This window comes from Cornus florida, unplaced genomic scaffold (genome assembly GCF_030987335.1).
Source record: "Cornus florida cultivar Cherokee Brave unplaced genomic scaffold, ASM3098733v1 CherokeeBrave_3.0.0_Hap2_Chr03, whole genome shotgun sequence".
Classification (NCBI taxonomy): Eukaryota; Viridiplantae; Streptophyta; class Magnoliopsida; order Cornales; family Cornaceae; genus Cornus; species Cornus florida.
Window position 1 is genome coordinate 65,783,426 of NW_026775573.1, and position 23,371 is coordinate 65,806,796.

Genomic DNA, 23,371 nt, shown 5'->3' on the forward strand with positions numbered 1-23,371 from the left:
GAAAAATCATTCTTGTTTCCTATTTTCTAATTCTTTCCATTCTCATAATTTCTTCTCTTATATAAAGGAGCTTCCACCATTGTATTGTATATGAATTGAAAGAGTATTATAAAAGTGATATAGCCCTTTGGGTTCTTTGTGTTGTGGATGTAGGCCCTAGTGGCTGAACCACGTAATATCTGTGTGTTCTACTTGTTTTATTTATCTCTTCGCTTCCGTTTTATGCTTTACAACATGGTAACAGAGCCTAATTTCTCTTACTAGGTTTGGACCCTATTTTGAGTTATTCCCTTAGCATCTGAAATGTTGCTAAGAGTTTCTCAGTGCTATTTGTGACTTGTTTGGGCTGCCGGTTTGTTCGACAGAATGTTTTTCGCCTTTGCCGTGTCTCCAGCAGTTTTTATTGGGGGTAAGTGTAAGAAACACCCTTGAAGTATACCTTTCATAGCACTTTTACCCCCTATTTAAAAAGGTGTGCAAAAAATACCCCTATTCTTTTCAATTTGTGCGATATTACCCCTCAATTAATATAATGCCTATTTTACTCTTTTACTATCCGAAAAATGCCCCTACCAAATCGATCTTGTTGAATTTTTTCTTATTTTGGATAAAAAATGCCCCTACCAAACTGATCTTCTCTAATCAAATCCCAAATCCCAAATCCCTAGGGTTTTTTTTTTTTTTTTCCCGACCGTCCATAACCTCCACCTCCCTTTGTGACCTCCGACAGCCTCTTCCCATAGCAGCTCCGGTGACGACGTGCCAGTTAGAAGCTCGCTGCTGAGTGCCATATCTCTGTTGCTTGCTATGTCGCCGAAAAATTTGACCCACATATCTGCGACCCACATTTGGCGATGTGGACTGGCAAGCAAGGTGGTTCTCAGAAGGGCAGAACGGCCGTGACGAGCTCGACTGACCGACGGTGGCTCAGAGGGGTCTGAATGGCGGGCAAGACGGTGACAGATCGGCGAGGATGAAGACGGTTGGCAAGCAAGGAGAAGCTCGCACGGAACTGATGGCTGTTCGCGAGGGCAGCGAGCTTGGAACAGCGGCCGGTGAGCAACGAGGAATCTCGGCAGGTGGTGGTGATGGCAGCGAATAGCGATTCCGGCGATGGGCTATGAAGAGGACTGGTTCGGCCGTGAGCTTGCGATGCCTCCGTCTTTATCTCCCTCCCCGGCAACGCCTCCGTCTTTATCTCCTCCATTCCCTGGCGACGTCGACATCAACCTTTCACTTCCTCCCCGGCGGCGTGTATATATGTATATGTTTGTGTATATATGTGTGTATATATATAATTTGTAAATTTACAATAAATTGAGGGATATTTTAGTCGTTTCACAATTTTTTTAATTTTTTAATTTTTAATGTCATAGTTTAGGGGTGTTTTTTGCATGGGAGGGGTGTAATATGCACTGTAAGCATACTATAGGAGTGTTTTTTGCATTTCACCCTTTTTATTGACTTGTTTAGGCCTCCGGTGTGTTCGGTAGCATTGTCCTCGCCTTTGTTGTGTCTCCGGTAGTTTTTGTTGACTTGTTTGGGTTGTCAGTGTGTTCGGTAGCATTGTCTTCGTCTTTGCTATGTCTGGGTTATCAGCGTGTTCGGTAGCATTGTTCTTCGTCTTCTCTCTTCATCATTCACAGTTGTTGTTACCCGTCATTTCAATGGCAAGTTGGGCATTCATGCTCTAACTTGAGGGGGAGTATTGAAGATTTAATGGAGGAATCAATGGAGAAAAATCTTTCAGTAATTGATGTTGTTTCCTAGTATTGAAGATTTGGTGTTACTAGAGGATCAGTGGAGAAAAATCCTCCTTGTTTCTAATTTTCTAATTCTTTCCATTCTCATAATTTCTTCTCTTATATAAAGGAGCTTTCACTATTGTATTGTATATGAATTGAGAGAGTATTATAAAAGTGATGTAGCCCTTTGGGCTCTTTGTGTTGTGGATGTAGGCCTTAGTGGCTGAACCACGTAATATCTGTGTGTTTTATTTGTTTTATTTATCTTTTCGCTTCCGTTTTATGCTTTACAACAGTTTTAAATAACTGAAAGAAATATGTCCTAAACACATGTGCCAACGCATAAGCTGGGCTTTATTAGATGAAACAAAATTAGAAAATGAAGCTGAATATGCTTGAGGTGACAAAGGAGCATCCAACAGGTATAGACCGTCCACTTCACGCCCACTGCCAATCGTTCGTTTCGACACCTAATCCTGAAAAATACAATGAGAGGGAAAGAACGTTACACTACAATTTAATTGTTTGGTAATGCTACTAACAAAAATAAGATTTGTAGTCAAATGTGGAAGATGAAGTGTATCTGACAAAGTTAATGAAGGAGTAAGTGATTTCTGACCCTTCCCAGCATTGGAAGATGGAGAGTCATCTGTAAGGCGTACCTTGCGATGGCCAGAGCAGATACTATAAGATTGGAAGAATGAGGACATACCAGTTATATTGTCTGAAGCACCAAAATCAATGACCCATGGTGTCGAAGATGTAGATATGCTATGTGCAGATGCAATAATACCTGAGTGGGCACAAGTGGAGGTTGGCTGAGATGATGTCTCCATTTGGTTGAAGAATTGTTTGAACTTGTCCAAATCAGCTTGAGTCAAGTAACTGTTGCAGAAGATGTAGAGACAGAGTTGTCAGGAGTTGACAACTAGACTGGTTGTGTAATAGAATGTGCAGAGGATCAAAGCTGTTGTCTTTGTTGCGGTGGGCGTCCATATAGAGCATAACAACGAGATTTGATGTGACCAATATTTCCGCAATGATCACACTGTCCATATTGTCGTCCCAGAGGAGGACCTGTGGTAGAGCTCTGAATTGACTGGGATGGTGCAATTCCTGAAAGGTTGGGAACCCGAACTGCCATAGCAGAACGATCAACAGAAGCAACACCTAATGGATGAGTCCGACGGCTCTCATCTGACAATACATAGGAGTATGCATCTTCAAGAGTAGGGAATAAAGATAAGCCCAATAAATGAACACGAGCATACTCAAACTCGTTGTTCAACCCGACAAGAAACTGAAACACTCTATTCTTTTCTACAATTCCTGCATATAAAAGTGCATCATCTGGATCCTTACAAGAGTGGAAGGAATCATAATATGACACCCAAATAGCACGAAGCTTGGTGGTGTAAGTTGAAACTGTCTAGTCACCCTGAGAAATCCTGGTGATATCTTGTCCCAGCTGGAAAATCCATGTATTATTCTGCCTTTGAGAATAAGTGCGTTGAACTGAATCCCATATCTGCTTAGCATTCCTCATAAACATATAGCCAACAACTATGTTTGGTTGCATCGAATTGACTAGCCAAGACATAACCATAGCGTTATCTGCAAACCACTGTGGATATATCTTATCTGACTTAGCTGGCTCTTTCTCAGAACGTAATATAGCCAATCTTGTTTTTGCCACCAATGAACATCTTGGCAGACTGTGCCCAAACCGAATAGTTGGAACCATCTAACTTCACTGTGGTGATTTGAAGTCCTGGATTTTCTGATGAGTTGGTGGGAAAAATGGCACCAACACGCACAAAACTTGAGCCAAGAGAATTAACAGTCGAGGACTATGAATCTGTCATAATTTGTCACACGACAATAAAAAAATCCAAAAACACCACAAATTCTGTTAATAAATTAAAGAGTCTCCTCAAACCATAAACAATACAATGTCTCCTTAGACCATTTCCGAAAAATCCAAATACATACTTTTTTTAAGGAGCGCTGCCCGCTTACATATAGCCAGACAGCCTCCTTCTTAATATCCGGAACCTCTTTGTAGACTATTTTTTTATTTATTTTACCCAAGCCCTTCTAGGTGCTGGAGACCAACTATTCCAATTTACCCAACCCTAGAAGAGTAAAAAAGAAATTGTAAAACTTAAAAATACCTGTTTTTGATCACAAAACAGCAACACAGAAAAACATGTGTAGGCAACGTCACACGATGTCACAAACAGCCTAACACAAACAGCCTAAGGTGGTTGTCGCACAAGTAAGGCTGCTAAAAAGTGTGGAAAGGTGTTGGCTCTACTACCAAGTAGAAATATAAAAAGAAGAAAAAATGAGAGAATTGTGTAAAGGCTTGAATGAGATGAATCACTCATTTACAGTACTAGTATTTATAGATAGATAAAAAGAGCACATGCTCATATTACGAAACTAAATCAAATCTAAATCAAATCACAGCATATTCTAAAGCATATTTTATGGCATGATCTATAGCATAATCAAATCTCTGCTAATATGGTAAGTCATTCCATAAATCGTGGCTATCATATATGCTAACATATGCATAATCAAATCTCTGCTATTATAGTATGTCATTCCATAAATCGTGGCTATCATATATGCACTATAAGTGTACAGAAGAGCCTCTCTCTCTCTATATATATAAACTAGTATGACTGCCAATCAAGTTACAAGCAAACCAATCAATCAGCATAGAGCTGCTAAGCATGCGGACCAAGATCCCCGCCGGTATATTGATCAGCCTCCTCTTTCTCAGGCAACTCCTCTGACCATAATGTCTATCATGCCCACAATTCTCCATATAGAATAGCTCTCTGTTGATAATCTGACCTGATACCAATGTAATATGACAAAGTGTGTGCTGTAAATTAGACCTAGAGGGGCATGAATAGGTATGGATATTTAATTGCAACTTACTTTTTGAATTACCGTTAATATTTTAAATTCAGTTAATTAGGTTGATGTTTGTCTAAATTGCAATCACATAAACATACAAATCAATAAATAAATAAAACAGAGACCATTTAGAAAGAGAAAAATCATCGGACCTAGTTCAGGTAGATCAAAAGCCATGGGACCTCGTGCTCAACATAATATCTAAAGAGTTAAATGCCCCTGCTGGAGATACTCTAGACTGACTATAACCCCAAATTTATAGCCAATATAGGATACCTATGTGGTATGGTAACTAAAATCCTTTTAGAATTCTGATTTTTGGAGAGTTTCATAGAAGTGTTACACATGATTCTATCGACTGACACTTTTGATCTAACACCATTGCCATTGCTTCAATAGATCTACTCTTTGATTAAAGCTTACTGGATTTTCACAATTTTTTTTCCTAAAAAATCTTTATTTTTATTTTTGATAAGTAAGATTGTTATAGAAGGTGTTCAAAAGGGAACACATCCCACAAAAGCAACACAACAACCAAATAGGGCCCCGAAACTCTCAATATATCCAAAAAAAATCAACTATCTACCCCATGGATTTACAATTTCTCCCATGAACTGTCAAGCCCCGAATCCCCGTGACCTGGTGCACAAGGGAAATAAAGAAACCTCACTCGAAATCCAAACCCAAATGCGGAAGCAAAAATGAACTAGACAGTCACTAGAGACGAATATCCCCATGACCCGGTGCATGACTTGAACCCAACAAAAAGTAAAGTACTAATAGAGAATTTCAGCACCCCAATATAAGATTCATCACCATCAAAAGATCTTTCATTCCGCTCCCTCCGCAAACACCACCAAACGCACAAGGGTACCACCCTCCGGAAGTCACAAGCTTGGGAACCCACAAAACAACCTCTTCAAGCCTCAATCATACCTCTCAAGGACAGAGGCATAGCCCATTGGATCACAAACAGACTCAAAAGCATACCCATATTGAACCTAGCCACTGGACAATGCTAAAGAAGATGATCAAGTGTCTTCTAATCTCTTTTGCACATATAACACCAGTTAACAATGACCTGTCTCCTCCTCGGGTTATCAAGGATCTTCCCCAAACAAATAGTTTGTAAATGCAAACAACCCCGGGCCCCCCCCCCCCCCCGGGGGCCCGCCCACCCAAACAAAAAGGTCTAAAGTCCTAACATCAGATGCACCCTTCTTCTCGGGATAAGAGTGATAAAGGATGCATTCAAAGATATGCAAACCAACTTTTCAGGATAACCAAGTGAGAAAATGGGATTTTGAGCATACTAGTGGCAAAAAAACGGGCTGACAAGACTTGTGTTTCAGGTTTGATTTTGACAGCAGCCACTTTGTGTAAAGTAATGCCTAAAGTTCAGTATGTTTTCAGTCTTCCCTTATAAATTGAGGCTTCTCCAATGTAACGACCCTAAATGATGCCAAAAAAAAAAAAAATTCGACATGAACTCTACTAAAAATCATCCTACAACCACCTGTTTAAATGCATTTTTAACCTGTCCCAATATAATAAACATATAATACATTCCATAGTGGTACAACCATATACTATATCATCCATATATCATAATTACAGTCCCAAAATACAAGATTAATATCAAATGTCCATGTTTTACAACATTTAGACAGCTTATACAAAAGTTACAGCCCACAGGTATACTTATAATATTAAAAGTCCATAAGTCGTCGTACAAAATACATTATGCTTAGTCTTACAAAAATAGTGAGACCCAAGTACAAAAACAACAAAATAAGCTCCTAATCCATACTAAGTTTGTGGTAGAATGTCATCCGCCACTTCTTTCCCGTTCCCTGAAAAAAAATGTTAAATAATAGGGTGAACAATTTGCTCAGTAGGCGGTGCCTAAGACACACATCTTGTGTCCCCGTGAATCCAAACAAAGAATTGAACAATAGGGGGCGGGGTCATGCCATGTCAGGAAAGCATAACATAATAACCAATCTCAACACAAACAATATGACGCTATGGAATGCAATGCATGTCGATGTCACTCCCCATTTTCAACATTCAAAACCATTACTTTCAAACTGTTAATATAACCCGCCCTTTAGTGACCCCGCAGTGACACGAGAGAAGGATTGGCTAGTGTCCCTGACCCTTGGTAACCCCGCGGTGTCATTTTGGGCCCAGTTAGCTCAACCACGCTAGGGCAATCTCCCTAGTTCCCTCTAGGCTATATTAACACTCTGGCCCTTTGGTACCCCCGCGGCGACCGGGTTTTCATAAAACACTCTAATCAAAACTTCTTTCCCAAAATTTTCCTTTTTCATTTCAAAGCAATTTGTTCCCTTTTTCTTCCCAATGCTATGCATGAATGCTTCATGCCATGTAATTCATTATTCTACAACAAATTAAAAATTTAATCTCACATTACACCTTCCAAGAATTTCTAAGAATACATAACATGCTTTCATACAACAATTTTAGCAAGTTAACAACATTATCGGCTGGGGAAAATAACACATAGAACATGCTTTTCATACATAACATAAATTTAACACATATCCACATACTCAAATTTCAAGGTTTAGTCACCTTAAAACAAAATCAACTCAATCTAGCATAATAAGCAACAAATAACAATAATTATACTCACTAAGGCACAAGAATATATGGATTAGAGACCCTAACTTCACTTTTAAGCAAAACCCCCAATTTTCACCTCAAACCCTCAAAATGGGTCCAAATTTATGACTCCCTAGGTTGCTCAAAACTGAAATTGCTGGTACACACGTGTAGAGCTCGCCGTGCTCTCCGTTTTGCCGCAAACGGCACTTTAAAACACTAAGAAACGAGGGCGAAATCAAGCCTTGAATTTGATGTGGAAAAGAAAAAGAAAAAAAAAAAACCCAGTGAGCGAGAGAGAGAGAACCGAACGTGAGAGAATGCAGAGAGAAATGAAATCAACCCAATGCCACTAATCTAAATAGCTTGTGGGTCCCACCCATTTTCCTTTTTCTTTTTGTTTTTTAATTCTACACCACACAAAAATATATATATACACACCATAATTACACACACACACACACACACACATATATATATATAACACAGACATTACATTCTCTCCAATTTTAAAAGATTTCGTCCCCGAAATCAAGACATACCTGAGGAAGAAAACAACGCTGGGTACTTGGAGCGAACCTCCTGTTCGAGCTCCCAAGTAGCCTCCTCGACTATGTGGTGTCTCCAAAGAACTTTCACCATTGGTATCGTCTTGTTCCTCAACACCTTTTGCTGTGTGTCAAGGATCTGAACTGGTCCCTTTTCGTAGGAGACACCCTCATCAATGTCCACATCAACCCAACTCAAAATGTGAGATGGATCCAGCTCGTACTTCCGTAACATCGATACATGGAAAACATTGTGGACCCTATCCAACTGTGGTGGCAAAGCAAGTCTATAGGCAACCTCTCCTACTCGGTCCAAAATCTCAAACGGTCCTATGAATCGTGGCGATAACTTGCCACTCTTCCCGAACATCAACAACCCCTTTCGTGGAGAAAGCCGAAGAAAAACGTGATCTCCCACCTCAAAGGATAACGGCCATCTCCGCTTATCCGCATAACTCTTCTGTCGGCTCTGAGTTGTAAGTAACCTCTGTCTGATCAGCTTAATCTTCTCAGTAGTCTCGAGTACTATGTCGGGTCCTAAGGCGGCGGTCTCACCCACCTCAGTCCAACAAACAGGAGACCTACAAGGTCTACCATACAATGCCTCAAATGGAGCCATCTGGATACTCGCTTGATAACTGTTGTTATAGGCAAACTCAATAAGTAGTAGATGATCTTCCCAACTACCACCCAAGTCAAGCACACATGCCCGAAGCATATCCTCCAAGATCTGGATAGTACGCTCCGAATGGCCGTCTGTCTGTGGATAGAATGCAGTACTAAGATGCAACGCTGAACCAAACATTGCTTGAAGTCCTTCCCAGAACTTCGAAGTGAACTTGGCATCCCTATCTGAGACAATGGTTACTGGAACTCCATGCAACCTTACAATCTCCTTCACATAAAGTACACCAAGCTTCTCTGCATCGTCTGTTGCCTTAATAGGCAAAAAGTGAGTCGTCTTGGTCAACCTGTCAACGATGACCCATACGGCTTCATTGCCCCTCCGTGACCTTGGAAGTCCTATCACAAAATTCATAGCGATATGTTCCCATTTCCACTACGCTACAGGTAATGGTTGCAACAACTAGCTAGTCTCTGTTGCTCAGCTTTCACCTATTGACAGGTAAGGCACTTAGCCATAAACTGTGCAACATCTTTCTTCATCCCGTTCCACCAATACTGACGTCTCAAATTGTTATACATTTTGGTACCACTTGGATAAACTGCAAACCGGAAGTGTGAAACTCCCGTAAGACATCCTCACGACAAACCGTGGGAACCACCAACAAACCCCTGAACCGTAGACCTCCATCTGCATGCAAGGCCCAATCTTTCACTGTCTCACCACCAAAGATCAAGGTGTAAACGGCATCTAAATCCGAATCCTAACTCTGTGACTCAATCACTCGTCTGACAAGAGTAGGCTGAGCCACAAGACTAAACAAGAATGCCGACTCACAGCAAGTATCGCCATCAAAACACTACAATCCCATTTCTGCCAGATCTTCAAGCATCTTCCATTTTCGGATGGCCAAACTAGCCAAAGTTCCACGAGATTTCCGGCTTAAGGCATCTGCTACCACATTTGCCTTGCCCGGATGATACTGCAAGTCAAAATTGTAATCTTCCAAGAATTCAACCCATCGCCTCTGTTTGTTGTTTAAGTCCTTTTGGAAGAAAAGGTACTTGAGACTTTTATGGTTCGAGTACACCTCAAATCTCTCACCATACAAGTAATGTCTCCAACACTTTAAGGCAAATACAACTGCCGCTAACTCCAAATCATGAGTAGGGTAGTTAAGCTCGTGAGTGTTCAACTGTCGAGACCCATAAGCCACTACTCTGCCATCCTGCATCAACACACATCCCAAACCATCACGTGACGCGTCACAATAAATCACATAACCCAAGCCACACTCAGGTATCACCAACACTGGAGCTGTAGTTAATCTTGTCTTCAACTCCTGAAAAGATGACTCACAGGCTTCATTCCACACAAACTTAATCCCTTTTCGGGTCAAACGGGTCATAGGCACTGCCAAACGAGAGAAATCCTTCACAAATCTCCGATAGTAACCCGCTAGGCCAAGGAAACTCCGAACCTCAAAAACATTCTTGGGTTGCTCCCAATTCAAAACTGCTTCAACCTTTGATGGATCTACTGACACTCCACCTTCTGAAACAACATGCCCCAAAAATTTCACCTCTTATAGCCAAAACTCACATTTCTCATATTTGGCATACAATTGATGCTCCCTCAAAATCTGTAAAACAATACTCAAATGGACCTCGTGCTCCTCCCGAGATCGTGAATACACGAGAATGTCATCCACGAAAACTACCACAAACTGGTCCAAGTAATCGTGAAAGACGCGGTTCATTAAGTCCATGAATGCCGCTGGCGCATTAGTTAAGCCAAAAGGCATAACAAGGAACTTATAGTGTCTATACCGTGTACGGAACGCTGTCTTTGGGATATCCTCATCCCTAACCCGTAACTGATAATAGCCTGACCTCAAGTCAATCTTCGAAAAACAACTGGCTCCTCTCAACTGATCAAACAAATCATTTATCCTTGGCAAAGGATACTTATTCTTGATGGTGGTACGATTCAACTTCTGGTAATCAATGCACAACCTCAAAGAACTATCTTTTTTCTTAGCAAACAAGACCGGTGCGCCCCACGGTGACACACTCGGTCGGATGAAACCTTTTATCCTCAAATCATCAAGCTGCCTCTTTAATTCTTCTAATTCAACTGGTGCCATACGATACGGTGCCATAGAAATCGGCGCGGTACCTGGCATTAACTCAATAGTGAACTCCACTTCTCGGTGTGGAGGCAACTCTGTCAAATCTTTCGGAAACACATCTAGAAAATTACGAACAACTGCAGGATAATCTTCTTCCACAACATCATTTTTTTCGGCTATAAGGCTAGCCAAGAAGTAATCACCACGACTCCGTCCACGAACTCCATAAAATGATGAAATGTGGGAATCACTCCGATCTCCCACGAAAAAGAAACAGTCTCCCTTGGGAGTGCAAACTGTAACCCTTCCTCTGTAACAATCGATCGTGGCATGAAAGAAAGCTAACCAATCCATCCCGAGAATGACATCAAAGCTAGTCATCTCCAGGAGGATAAGGTCAAACACAAAGGTCCACCCGGCTATCACAATGGAACAATCCCGCACAACTCGGCTCAAAGACACTGAAACCCCAACTGGCGTATCAACACACAACGCCCGATCCATGAAACTGACCTCTAACCCCGATGCAAGTGTAAATGATGATGAAATGAAAGAATGAGATGTACCAAAGTCAAACAAAACACGGGCCCAAGAACCAAACACTTGAAATATACCTTGAAGAACTGAAGATCCAGGAGATGCATCAGTCAGTGCAAGTGCAAAGACACGTCCTTGCAGTGCCTGAGAACTACCAATCTGAACACCAGACTGTTGTGCCGACACAGTAGAAGTATCCCTCCTAGCTGGTCGTGAACCCTGAGAAGACATGGCAGGCTGTGGTGGTGGCGGTGGTCTGAAACGTGACTGGATCGTAACCGATTGTGACGGCCTCTGCTGTGACTCTCTGCCACTACCGGTGCCTGCTCCCCGAGTAGGACAATCCCGAATCAGATGCCCTGCTAGCCACACCCATAACAAGCTCTCGATGGTGTAGAAACTGTGGTCAAGTTCATAGGACATCTGGACTTGTAATGTCCAGTCTGCTGACACTGATAACAAACAACTGCACTCTTATCTGACCCAGCTAGCATAGGAGTGGTAGGAGCAGATCGTGCAGACGGCTGCTCCTGAAACTGAGATGAACCACTCCTGTTCCTCTTCCCTGAAGGTCCCTCTGGAAATGACCCTGCATTCCTCTTTTGTTTCCACTGTTCCCTTTTTGCATCTTTATCTTTGGCCTTCGCCTTTAGCATCAATGCTCTTTCCACTGCCTCAGAATAAACCTTGATGTCCTGTGCTGTTAACAACCGCCTCATCTTGTAGTTAAGTCTGGAGATAAACTTCCGAACCTTATCAACTTCATTACTCACCATCTCTGGAGCAAAGCGGGAAAGAGAAGTGATCTTGTTCTCGTACTCTGTCACTTACATATTGCCTTGGATAAGGTCAATAAACTGATCCTTTAACTCCCATCTCTTGGGAGCAGGAAAATACTTCTCATAGAACAGCTCCTTGAACCTATCCCAACTCATCTCTTCAATCTTATATTGATTTGTGATCGATTTCCACCAAAACTTGGCATCCTTTGTAAACTTGTAAGTGGGTAGGATGATTTTCAAGTAATCCTCCGTCACATCCATAAAAGTCAATTGAGTTTCAACTTGCTCCATGTAGTCATCCGCTACCATGGGATCTGCACCGCCTTCAAACATCACTGGCATCAACTGAGAAAACCCTTTAATAATCTTGAGACGCTTCTGTGCTGGCGTCTCCTCTACTTGCACTATCGGTTGTGGTACCGGCTGCGGTATCGGCTGCGGGTGCTTCCACATTATCCCTCCTTGTAGGAACACTTATAAGGGCAATCAAATCTCTAAGAAGTGTGTTCTCATCAACTGGCTCTGCCGGATTGGAGCTCGAGCTCTCGCCAACATCACCCCTTGTTGGCCTAGGGCCAACTTCCCTTGGTTCTTCACGCCGTGACATCGTTCTATAAAACAAAGAAAACGATTCAATAACGATAACACTAAGGTCCAACCATGAACAACTCAGCATAAAAGGATGCTATACTAACACTTAGCATGCAAGACTATATAATGAACACATTAATATAAGCACATAAGCACGTAAGCATGTAAACAAGTAAACAGTTAAGCATGCTTTTGCACATAGCAAGACACTTTAACAATTAATCACATAAACTATGCAAATGACTTCCCATGCAACCCCTATGTAGACCTCCCGTCGTCCTAATGGTTTTCGAACCTCTGCTCTGATACCAAATTTGTAACGACCCTAAATGATGCCAAAATTAAAAAAAAAAATTCGGCATGACTTCTACTAAAAATCGTCCTATAACAACCTGTTTAAATGCATTTTTAACCTGTCTCAACACAATAAACATATAATACATTTCATGGTGGTACAACCACATACTATATCATCCAGATATCATAATTACAGTCCCAAAATACAAGATTAATATCAAATGCCCATGTTTTACAACATTTAGACAGCTTATACAAAAGTTACAGCCCACAGGTATACTTATAATATTAAAAGTCCATAAGTCATCGTACAAAATACATTATGCTTGGTCTTACAAAAATAGTGAGACCCAAGTATAAAAATAACAAAATAAGCTCCTACTCCATACTAATTCTGTGGTAGAATGTCATCCGCCATTTCTTTCCCGTTCCCTGAAAAAAAAATGTTAAATAATAGGGTGAGCAATTTGCTCAGTAGGCGGTGCCTAAGACACACCTCTTGTGTCCCCGTGAATCCAAACAAAGAATAGAACAATAGGGGGCGGGGTCATGCCATGTTGGGAAAGCATAACATAATAACCAATCTCAACATAAACAATATGACGCTATGGGCTGCAATGCATGCCGATGTCACTCCCCATTTTCAACATTCAAAACCATCACTTTCAAACTGTTAATACATAACATGCTTGAAGAAATATTGTTTAATCTCACATTACACCTTCCAAGAATTTCTAAGAATACATAACATGCTTTCATGCAACAATTTTAGCAAGTTAACAACATTATCGGCTAGGGAAAATAACACATAGAACATGCTTTTCACACATAACATAAATTTAACACATATCCACATACTCAAATTTCAAGGTTTAGTCACCTTAAAACAAAATCAACTCAATCTAGCATAATAAGCAACAAATAACAATAATTATACTCACTAAGGCACAAGAATATATGGATTAGAGACTCCTACCTCACTTTTAAGCAAAACCCCCAATTTTCACCTCAAACCCTCAAAATGGGTCTCAATTTTCGGACTCCCTAGGTTGCTCTGAAATTGTTGGTACACACGTGTAGAGCTCGCCATGCTCTCCGTTTTGCCACAAACGGCACTTAAAAACACTAAGAAATGAGGGAGAAATCAAGCCTTGAATTTGATGTGGAAAAGAAAAAGAAAAAAAAAACCAGTGAGCGAGAGAGAGGGAACCGAGCGTGAGAGAATGCAGAGAGAAATGAAATCAACCCAATGCCACTAATCTAAATAGCTTGTGGGTCCCACCCATTTTCCTTTTTATTTTCCTTTTTCTTTTTGTTTTTTAGTTCTACACCACACACACAAATATATATATACACACCATAATTACATATGTATATATATATATATAACACAGACATTACATCCAACCTCCACCTTCAGTCAACAAACTCCTGTTCAAGTTGATCACCATCTATACAAGGTACATAAAGTTCATACAGATTAATGCAAGTCCCACTTTCTCCAATAATGAAGGCATCAATTGTAGTACTTGTAATGTCAAACTTGCAGCTTTCTCATGCATCGATGAGATTATGAAAATAACAGCATCGAATATTCCCTATAACAGTGAGCAGATGAATGAAGTTTCAGGTGATTGTATCATTATTGGAAAATCTATTTGAAAGTTTTAGCCTTTCTGTAGTAAGAGGGTCAAGTTATTGAAGACGAGCCGTTTGAAGAGGATGAGTTTAAAGTCTTACATAATAGGGTTCCATTATGTTTACAAACTTGATTTTGCAATTATTTTGACTATTAAGAGATCTCTCCTCGGCTCTTCTTTCTCACCTCTTATTCTTGCTTTTTTCACCACTTCTCATCTTTCTTTTCACCCCCTTCTTCTCTTTTTCTATTTTTATCTCATATTCTCCTTGGCATATTTTGTAGAGTGCATAGTTTTTATTTTATTTTATAAATCTAATCCTAAATTTAATATCTTGTATGACTAATATATTGTAGGTAAAAAAAAATTTCAGTACAGGGCGAAGATATCATAGTAGAAATAATAACATGCAATGTACCTTTTCTATGTGGTTAGGGCCTTAGGGGTGCAATTGGTGTTGCCGAGGCCTAATAATATTATGTTATATAAGTCAACCCTAGCACGACCTGTTTAATAATCGTGTCGAAAACGCTTGACATGAACAGAGACTTGTTTATCAAACAGGCAACGCAAGCCGACCCGACCTGTGTACAGTTTATAAATGAGTCATTTAACTCACAACATGGCACGACTTGTTTAATAATCTATTTATATTGAAATGGGTCATGGAAGCCGTTTATTAATTTAAGTATAAAATGCAAAAAAATTGAAAAAGATAACATAGTGGATGACTAAATTTATGCAAAATACAATATCCATATTGGATTTATATTGAAATAATTTACCGATAAAAAAAATATATATTGAAATAACAAAAACGTCTACAGTAATTGAGTTAAAACACTGGTTAACTGGGTTGAACTGACACATTAATTAAATGGGTCTAATCGGGTCAACCGGGCTGAGCTCTAAAACACGACATGATTAATTAAATGGGTTGATAGAATTAAGACATAAACACGATTAAGGTCAACCCAAACCCGTTAACTTAATGTTGTGTTGGCGGTTCGTGCCGAATTTTACCACCCCTATATGTGGAAGCTTTTAAGCCACTTTGTCCATGGTAATATGAAAAATTTGTGATCAAGGTTTTCTGGGATTCAGTGAATTGTTTCCTAGTTGCAAAATGCTGGAAAATAAAATAAATTGTCATATTTAATTCTTTTGCCTTGTGTCTATACAATCTACGATATTGTACTTCCAGACTGCACTTCTTTTCAATGAAACAATGGGCAATGGGTTTCCTGAAGATGAAACAAACTCAGAAACTAACATCTACTGCAGATGATAAATTACTATGACAACTTGCTGGCATGGTGATGCTGGGAATCTACTTTTCTTGTGACCAGCTGTGCTATTTAGTTGTCTGAATGAGCTTGCTTGTCTTGCCTAGGTACAACACTGCAATTAATTTACTAAAGCGGCTGCTAATTTATTTTACTGCTGATGGAAGAAGAGGATATTGGACTTTGAGACTGTCAATTGATTTGGAGCATGTGGGCCGTCTCAATGAGAGTCTTTCAGTGGCTGAAGGTGGGTTACTGGATAGATGGATTCGTGCTGGATCAAGAATGGCACTGCAGAGGCGGGTTCTACGCTTGGGTAAACCACCAAGGCGCTGGAGGACTCCTAGTTATTCAGAGTCTGTCAAGAGGAAGATCACTGAGGTAACAGTTAATATGATTTGCTCAAGAATGCTTAAGCTTTATCGTGCCAGTTAAATTTTAAGTCAAATCGTGTCTATAAGTTTATTATGTTATTACCTAGTGACGAATGGTATTCTAATAGTGACAACTATTTTTCTTGGCTAATAAGTAGGTTCATATTCAAGGGAGGCCGTTGAACTGCGAAACAGGGATGAAGAGCAGGTTTTATGGTGAAGATGGAGAACAGTGTGGAGTAGAGCAGCTTGCTCTGCAATATTATGCCGAAGAAGGAGGTGGCTGGCAGGGGGTTCATACAGAGAGTGGCATTTGGTTGACTATTTTTGGGCTTCTTATGTGGGATATTATTTTTACAGATGTACCAAATGTTTTCCGCACCAGATTTCAGGTATTCTCTAGTGAGCTATATTAGCTTCCATCTTTCCTTTGTTTTAGTTACCCAGTTAATGCTTCTCATCTTTATGATCAGATTGTTCATAGCTCAGCCATGCACATTAGTTTTCATTACTGAGTTTATGCTTCCAATCTTTACAACCAGATGGTTCATAGCTCATCCATCACATTTGTAATAAGATGTATAGATATGAATTTTTTCCCCCACTGTTGATTCTATGAATCAATGCAAACATTGTTTCTTTCTAAATTCGATAAAAATGTAAATTCTAGCCCTCCCTCCCTCTTTCTCCCCACATATGAGACCACCTAATTTTTTATTCTTAAAGCTTTGAGAAGTGAAGCATGTTATCGGAAGTGTAGGGTGAATACTTGGTTTCTCCTTTCAAATATTCTTCATCAACCCAATTTGAAGAAGGAAACTTTTTAGTGCTTGAGGGATCATCTGATATTGAGAAGAAATGGAGAAAGAATGTGTTGGAAATTTCACTACCTAAATTTATTATTAGATTCTTAAAATGTTCCTACATTTGCATTGTTCTCAGCTTGAAGAAATATTGTCTATTTTTTTCTTGACTTACCTGAAGTCAGCTCCTGGCAAAGCAATGTTGTATTCTAATTATGGTTACTAAATTTAGAAGGCTTCATGTTAGGAATATTGTTGAGTTGGTAAATTCTGTTGCAAAGTTGAGTTTTCTCGGGTAGGCTGAACAAAATGTACCTAGAGTCCAGATGTAATGAGTACATACAAGTCCCTTGGCAAGGAAGATTCAAGCATGAGTATTGGTTGATGAATGGAGATGGAAGCTACAACAGAATATAACATTTAATGCTGCATGATATTCAATCACAGTTAGGTTAAATGTAATTGAGATGTTAGAGACCTTAGTAAATAGGTAGGTAAAGGTGTAGATGGTTTGGACCACCTTATGAACTAGGTTGCAGACTTCAATAGTTAATTGAATGATATTTGAAAGGAATTTGGTGCATAAAAGGTTTAAAATAGTGAGTTGGGGAAACGACTTGACAGTGGACCAAATGCTCCAATATATGATTTTCAATGATTGGTACATTCAGTCTAGTGAGTTATATACACAGTACATCTCCCTGAATACATGTACGTTAGAAAGCTGAATGCACCAGTACATCTTCCTACATGCGCCAGTACATTCAAGGCAGTATGCCCCATGCACCGGTACATCAAACTTATGTGCCGGTGTTCACTGTGCGATTCCCAGTTCAACCTGGAATTCTGCTCCAACTAAAATTCTAATTCTTCACACGACCTGTGGTTTTTATAAGTCAGATTTCACACAATTTGAAGGTAGAGAAGAGTGAAGAGCAGGGAAAAAGATGTGAGATTCTTGGGCACCCAAAAGCCCTAGTTTTTTGTTTTCTATTTGAGTGGTTTTCTTTGTTTACATCATTGGAAACTATTTAGAAATTACCTACATGGCATCTTGTGATTAAATTGATAGCCATGCGTGTCACTGAATCAGCCACCATTTTGGAGATCGAGAACAATGGAGCACAGGATCACTTTAGGGAAGGCAAATCTTTTTAGGTGAAATAATTGCTTCAACAGTCAATGGCTGCAAATGCGAAGATTGTGGAAGGAAGTTCGACGTCAGCAGGTACTGGGCTTGTAAGGATTCGTGTGTTAAACCAAGCACAGGTTTGTAATTCTTATCTACCTGAAATTGGCAAAGGTTATCTTGGAACCGTATATGGCCAGCACTTACTATTGGAGAAGGGGAAAAGAAAGATAGAGTTAGGAATTTTAGTAAATTAGGGTTTTTTTATTTATGCTTATCGTTATTTTTGGTAATTTTGAATTTTAGGTTTATTTTGGTATTTTTATGTTATAGGGTTTGCTTAATAATTTTCCTATATAAAGGCTCATATATAATCAGACGATTTAACTTTGGATTATTGAATTTTGATCGTGAGTTTGAGAACTCTCCCTTGTCTCCTTCTTCCTCATTGTTCTTGCTGTTCTCAAACCCCTCCGTCTGTCCAGCCTACCTATTTCACTCCGTTTCTCACCATCTTCACCTGTCTTCTCACCTCCATCTTCTCATTCTCATCCCCTTCTTTCTTTCTGATTCTAAATCTATATCACAATAAACCCACTCGTCCTGCATCAACTTGGCATCAGAGCTCATCATCCATCCTATGTCAACTTGGTAGCAGACTGCTATGATAATAATAAAAAAGGATAGATCCTTGTGCACTAAAAAAACCCTAGTTTTGCTTTTGACAAAGAGGCTCTCTTTAATTGATGTCATTTGGACTTATGCAGAAATTACATTTACAAAATCTTGTGATTTAATTGAGAGCTGCTACTCTTAATAAAAGCTTCAACTGATTGTCAATCAATTCATTGCTTTGGAGATCGAGAACAACGGAGCAATGGACCACTTAGAAGGAAGCAAATTGTTTTTGGTGAAATGAAAGGATTGATGATAGTGGCTGTAATTGCAAAGATCATCGATGTAAGCTGGTTAATGGATTGCCGGTAGGCTATTTTTATATTGGAAGAGGTTTGGGCAAGAATGCCTCTCATTGCCTTGTTATTTTTGTTGGTAGCCGAGTTACTTTTTGGTAAAATATATTCAAGAGGGAAAAGAAATAATAATAATAACAATTCACAACAATATGGCCAAGGTAGACATGGATCCGTCATACATCCCACCTCATTTTTGCATACGACTTATTGCTAGGTACACGTGCTGATATTACTTCCATTAAAGCATACAGAGAGGCGCTCTTGAAATTCTCATGAAGTCAAGGACTCATTGTTAGTATCTAAGAGTTGCATTTATTTATCCATAGCTATTAAAGGAAAGACTGCGATTAGTCAGGGTTAGGGTTTGAAGTGGAGGATTTCCCAAACCACATACCCGAGGCTACAGCTTAGTGACAAAGGAATTAATTTTTCTACATGTTAGTCATTTATGGACATATAAAAGATTTTTCTTCTAGGTTTATGTTGACATTGTATGCATGCATTCAAGTGGTATTTTGTTTGCAAGCAGAAGAGTGAGGATGGATTTGTTATGAGGAAGCTCAATGACACTGATGTTGTTGCACATTGCAAACTAGCATGGGCGTGGTATTTTGTTTGCAAGCAGAGAAGAGTGAGGACGGGTTTGTTATGAGGAAGCTTAATGACACTGATGTTGCTGCACATTGCAAACTAGCATGGGCCGTGATTTAAAGTGAGAACCAAGTGTGGATGTGGTGGTTCATGGAATTTGGTTCAAGAGTCTTAAGTGCTCAAGCTTATGATATTGCTCAACTTTCTGGATGAATTCCATCGTGGCAGTTGGCACACTGAAATTTTGCTCAGTTGGTGTTTGTCTCTTGCTCAGTTTAATAAAGTAGAGCCTGATACTTCTTTTACGGCCATGACAGGCGTACTTTAACACTATATATATCCTTTCCAATATAAATAAATAAATAAATATATGTATATGTTAGCATATATGATACCACGATTTATGGAATGACTTACCATAATAGCAGAGATTTGACTATGCATATGTTAGCATATATATATATATTTTGGTGACTGATAAAGTAGTCCAATGTATTACCAGATTGTTTAACCACAAAAGTAAAATATTATTGGGAAAACTACATATAAGTAGAATTAGGAGTCTTAAATAACAAAATAATCTATTTTAAAAGTTCATTTTTTAATTTGATTGAATTAAACAAAATAATTACAAATGCATCAAGAATTTTTGTTAAGGTCCAAAATACCCTCCAAACTCTCATTCCAAAATATCAAAATATCCTTTTTAATATTATCCATTTCAAAATACCAAAATATCATTCTTAATATCATATAATTCCATTATATATATATATATATATATATAAAAGGAAATTATCGGATCCTTATATGTGGTTTCTGTACTTGAAAGAAGCGTTGTACGTTAGAGAAGAAAATCCATAAAAAAAAAAAAAAATCGAATCCATTGCAACAAGAGATAATCTATTACAGAGTCTCTTACAAACCTAAATTTATTTTATAAAATATGATAGCCTACCATTTGTTATAATCTACAATACCCTCTTCTAGTGGTTCGTCTTTTCTGTGTTCATTTCCATAGATTCATTCCTTCCTACTTGGATACACCCCACAGGGTTGTAATAATCTGTTCCTCTTCTAACTCTTTGATTTGGGTTTGAAAAAGCAAGCTAGAAACTCTTGAGAAGACCTGCAAGAATATCTCTTTTCTTTCCTAGTAGCTAGTTAGAATACTTTTCTCCAACATTGAGAAGACCTGCAAGGGACTGATTTCATAATTACCTCACTTCTTTTGGGGAGTTTGTTTATTTTTTTACTTTTTAATTTTTATTTGCGAATTTGGTCTTAGTATAGATTATGCACTCAATCACTTTGAACAGATAGATAATTTGGGACAACTTTGATATATATATATATATATATATATATATATATATATATATATATATATATATGTATATTGGAGAAGGAAATAAACAGGAACTAAAGAGGCATTAATTTGTAATTATATTATCTCAAGAAGGATATTTTGGTATTTTGCAATAAGGATATTTAGGACTCCTAACTCTACCTATACATTGTTTTCCCAATATTATTTATATCGGTATTATTTTATCAACAAGGGAGTGCGCTCACATGTTAGAATGCACAACATTGACATTAAAGTAAATAAATAGCTACTACAAGGTTAAGAGCTTCCACAAACTCACAAGTTTTCTTACAGCATAGTAATAGAGTTTGAATTCTATTTATCAGGAAACAGCCAAGTTATTTGAAGGGTTTAAAATCAAGTTTATTATGCCACTTTAAGTCTAATTGCGATTGCTAATTGGACTTGAAGGCTATATGTTAGATGCTGTTGGTTTCAGTGCAATTCCATGCTCTTCTGCAGATTTGGCTTGATTTCTAGTAGCAGTACATTGGGATTGGCTACATCAAATTTGGTTTTTGTGTAAAACAAATGTTTTTTTGTTAAATAATAGGCCAATATGCGCTCCCTGCAAACAGTTGCAGGAGCTAAATTGTCTGGTGTATGGCTTTGATTTGGTCAATTAGCCTTTATGTTACTAACCGGAATGGTTGGGACTTATACTGTTTAATAGGAATGATTGCTATTAAATATCAAAGATTCTAGGGATGCACTTTGTATCATTAGTAGGAAAAAGATAAAATGAAGAAAAAAAAAAAAAATGGGGGAAAGAAAAGGGAAAAAAAAAGTTTTTGCTGTTTATGTAAAAGGGGGCATTGTGATGTAGTAGTGAGCCCTAAATTTCTAAGAGCTAGAACTGCTGTATTTATATATATATATTTTTATTGTTATTATTGAAGAATTCATTAAAATGTTTTGCGTTGTCATGTTCCAGATCAAGATATTTATAAATTTTAATGTTTTCCCCCCACCCCCCCCCCTCACCCCCCCCCCCCCCCCCCTCTTTCCTTTATAAACTTGAGTTTGTTGCTTGCAGAGTGCCCCGTTAGATTTTGAGACTGATAGCTTTTATGAAGTGAGAAAGAACCTCATAGAATCTCACCTACAAAAACTTTGTGATGGCATGGCTGAGGAGATTCTTATCACTTCCTGGGAGTCACATGTAGGAACAACTTGTCGGGGAGTTAATTGGGACCGACATTCCTTGTCTGTGCTTCGGGCAGCTGTTTCGTGCATCAGGGGACCTTGTCTGGCCTCTATCTGCCGACACTTGTCTCAAGATTACCGGAGTTGGTCCAGTGGAATGCCTGATTTATTGCTATGGCGCTTCCATGGAGATTACAGTGGTGAAGCGAAGCTTGTTGAAGTTAAAGGTCCCAGGGATAGGCTCTCTGAACAGCAGCGAGCATGGCTACTGTTTCTGATGGATTGCGGCTTCAATACTGAGGTTTGCAAAGTGACTCCTGCTCCAATATCTACGTGAATTCATGTTGTACTGCTTTCTGTCTGAAGATGCTTTGCCAAAGAACAATTTCTAATGGTAAATAGAGTTCATAGAAGCTTTTGGAGATTGAGAGGAGTACCATTTCATCATTGTTCTTCAGAGAGACGTGTAAGCTAGCTTACTCGAAGATGGACCACTGCAATTTTTGTACTAGATTCTTCTCGAGGCACTTTGTTGCTGTTGATGTGATTTTCAACAGAAAATTAGTCTCTCCATCAGATCTAAAACCATTTTTTTTTTCTTTTTTTCAGGCTGGAAAATCTTTCTATAATTTGTTTAGGTGAAAGGTGGCAACATATTTATTCTTGAACTTGTTTATTGAAAACAGTGTCGTAAAAATTTTTTCTTTGGGGAAAAAAATTTATTGTACAGAAATGGCCCAAGTCCACTACTGTTCATATATTCTGGCTCTGCATACAACATACAGTGCAAGAAACGTCTTACTACAACACCAGGGATGATTGTTGGGAGGACCTAGATGGCTGGGTCTGTACTACACTTTTTATTTTTCATTTTGTATGGAAACATTATCATGTTTTAAGATAAACAATGGAAAAGTAATGGATAGCATTGATATTTTATTGGTTTTATTTTGGCGCTCTCATTTCTATGTTTATGGTTGCGTTGATATACGTTAGTACCTTCTTTTTCCCTCTATTTTTAGTGATCTCATTGGTTTCGCCCCTTGCAATAGTTCATGTTGAGTTGAATCTTCCTTGGTTGGGTCTACTTTAGATTTATTTTTTGTTTGCAAAGTGCCATCTGTATTATAAATTTATAAATATGTATATAAGTCTAATTTTGAGTGGTTAAGACATGAAGTTGGAAATCAAATGATTCAAAAATATTTTAATATTCAGGTGAAGCATTGAATATGCAATTTAGC

The 23,371-nt window shown here is 38.8% G+C and overlaps 1 protein-coding gene across 4 annotated transcripts in view; it reads left to right on the forward strand.

Annotated features, from left to right (window-relative positions):
• LOC132300701 (fanconi-associated nuclease 1 homolog) overlaps positions 1-23,075 on the forward strand; it is a 55,498-nt gene extending 32,423 nt beyond the window's left edge. For 3 of the 4 annotated variants that reach the window (XM_059797900.1, XM_059797901.1, XM_059797902.1), the window contains 3 exons: positions 15,849-16,122; positions 16,274-16,507; positions 22,018-23,075. In XM_059797900.1, coding sequence (XP_059653883.1) covers positions 15,849-16,122; positions 16,274-16,507; positions 22,018-22,464 — 955 coding nt within the window. In that variant the 3' untranslated portion in view covers positions 22,465-23,075. The remainder of the gene's footprint in view (positions 1-15,848; positions 16,123-16,273; positions 16,508-22,017) is intronic. The other variant, XR_009480535.1, reaches the window with a different exon arrangement.
• Positions 23,076-23,371: the final 296 nt, after the last annotated feature.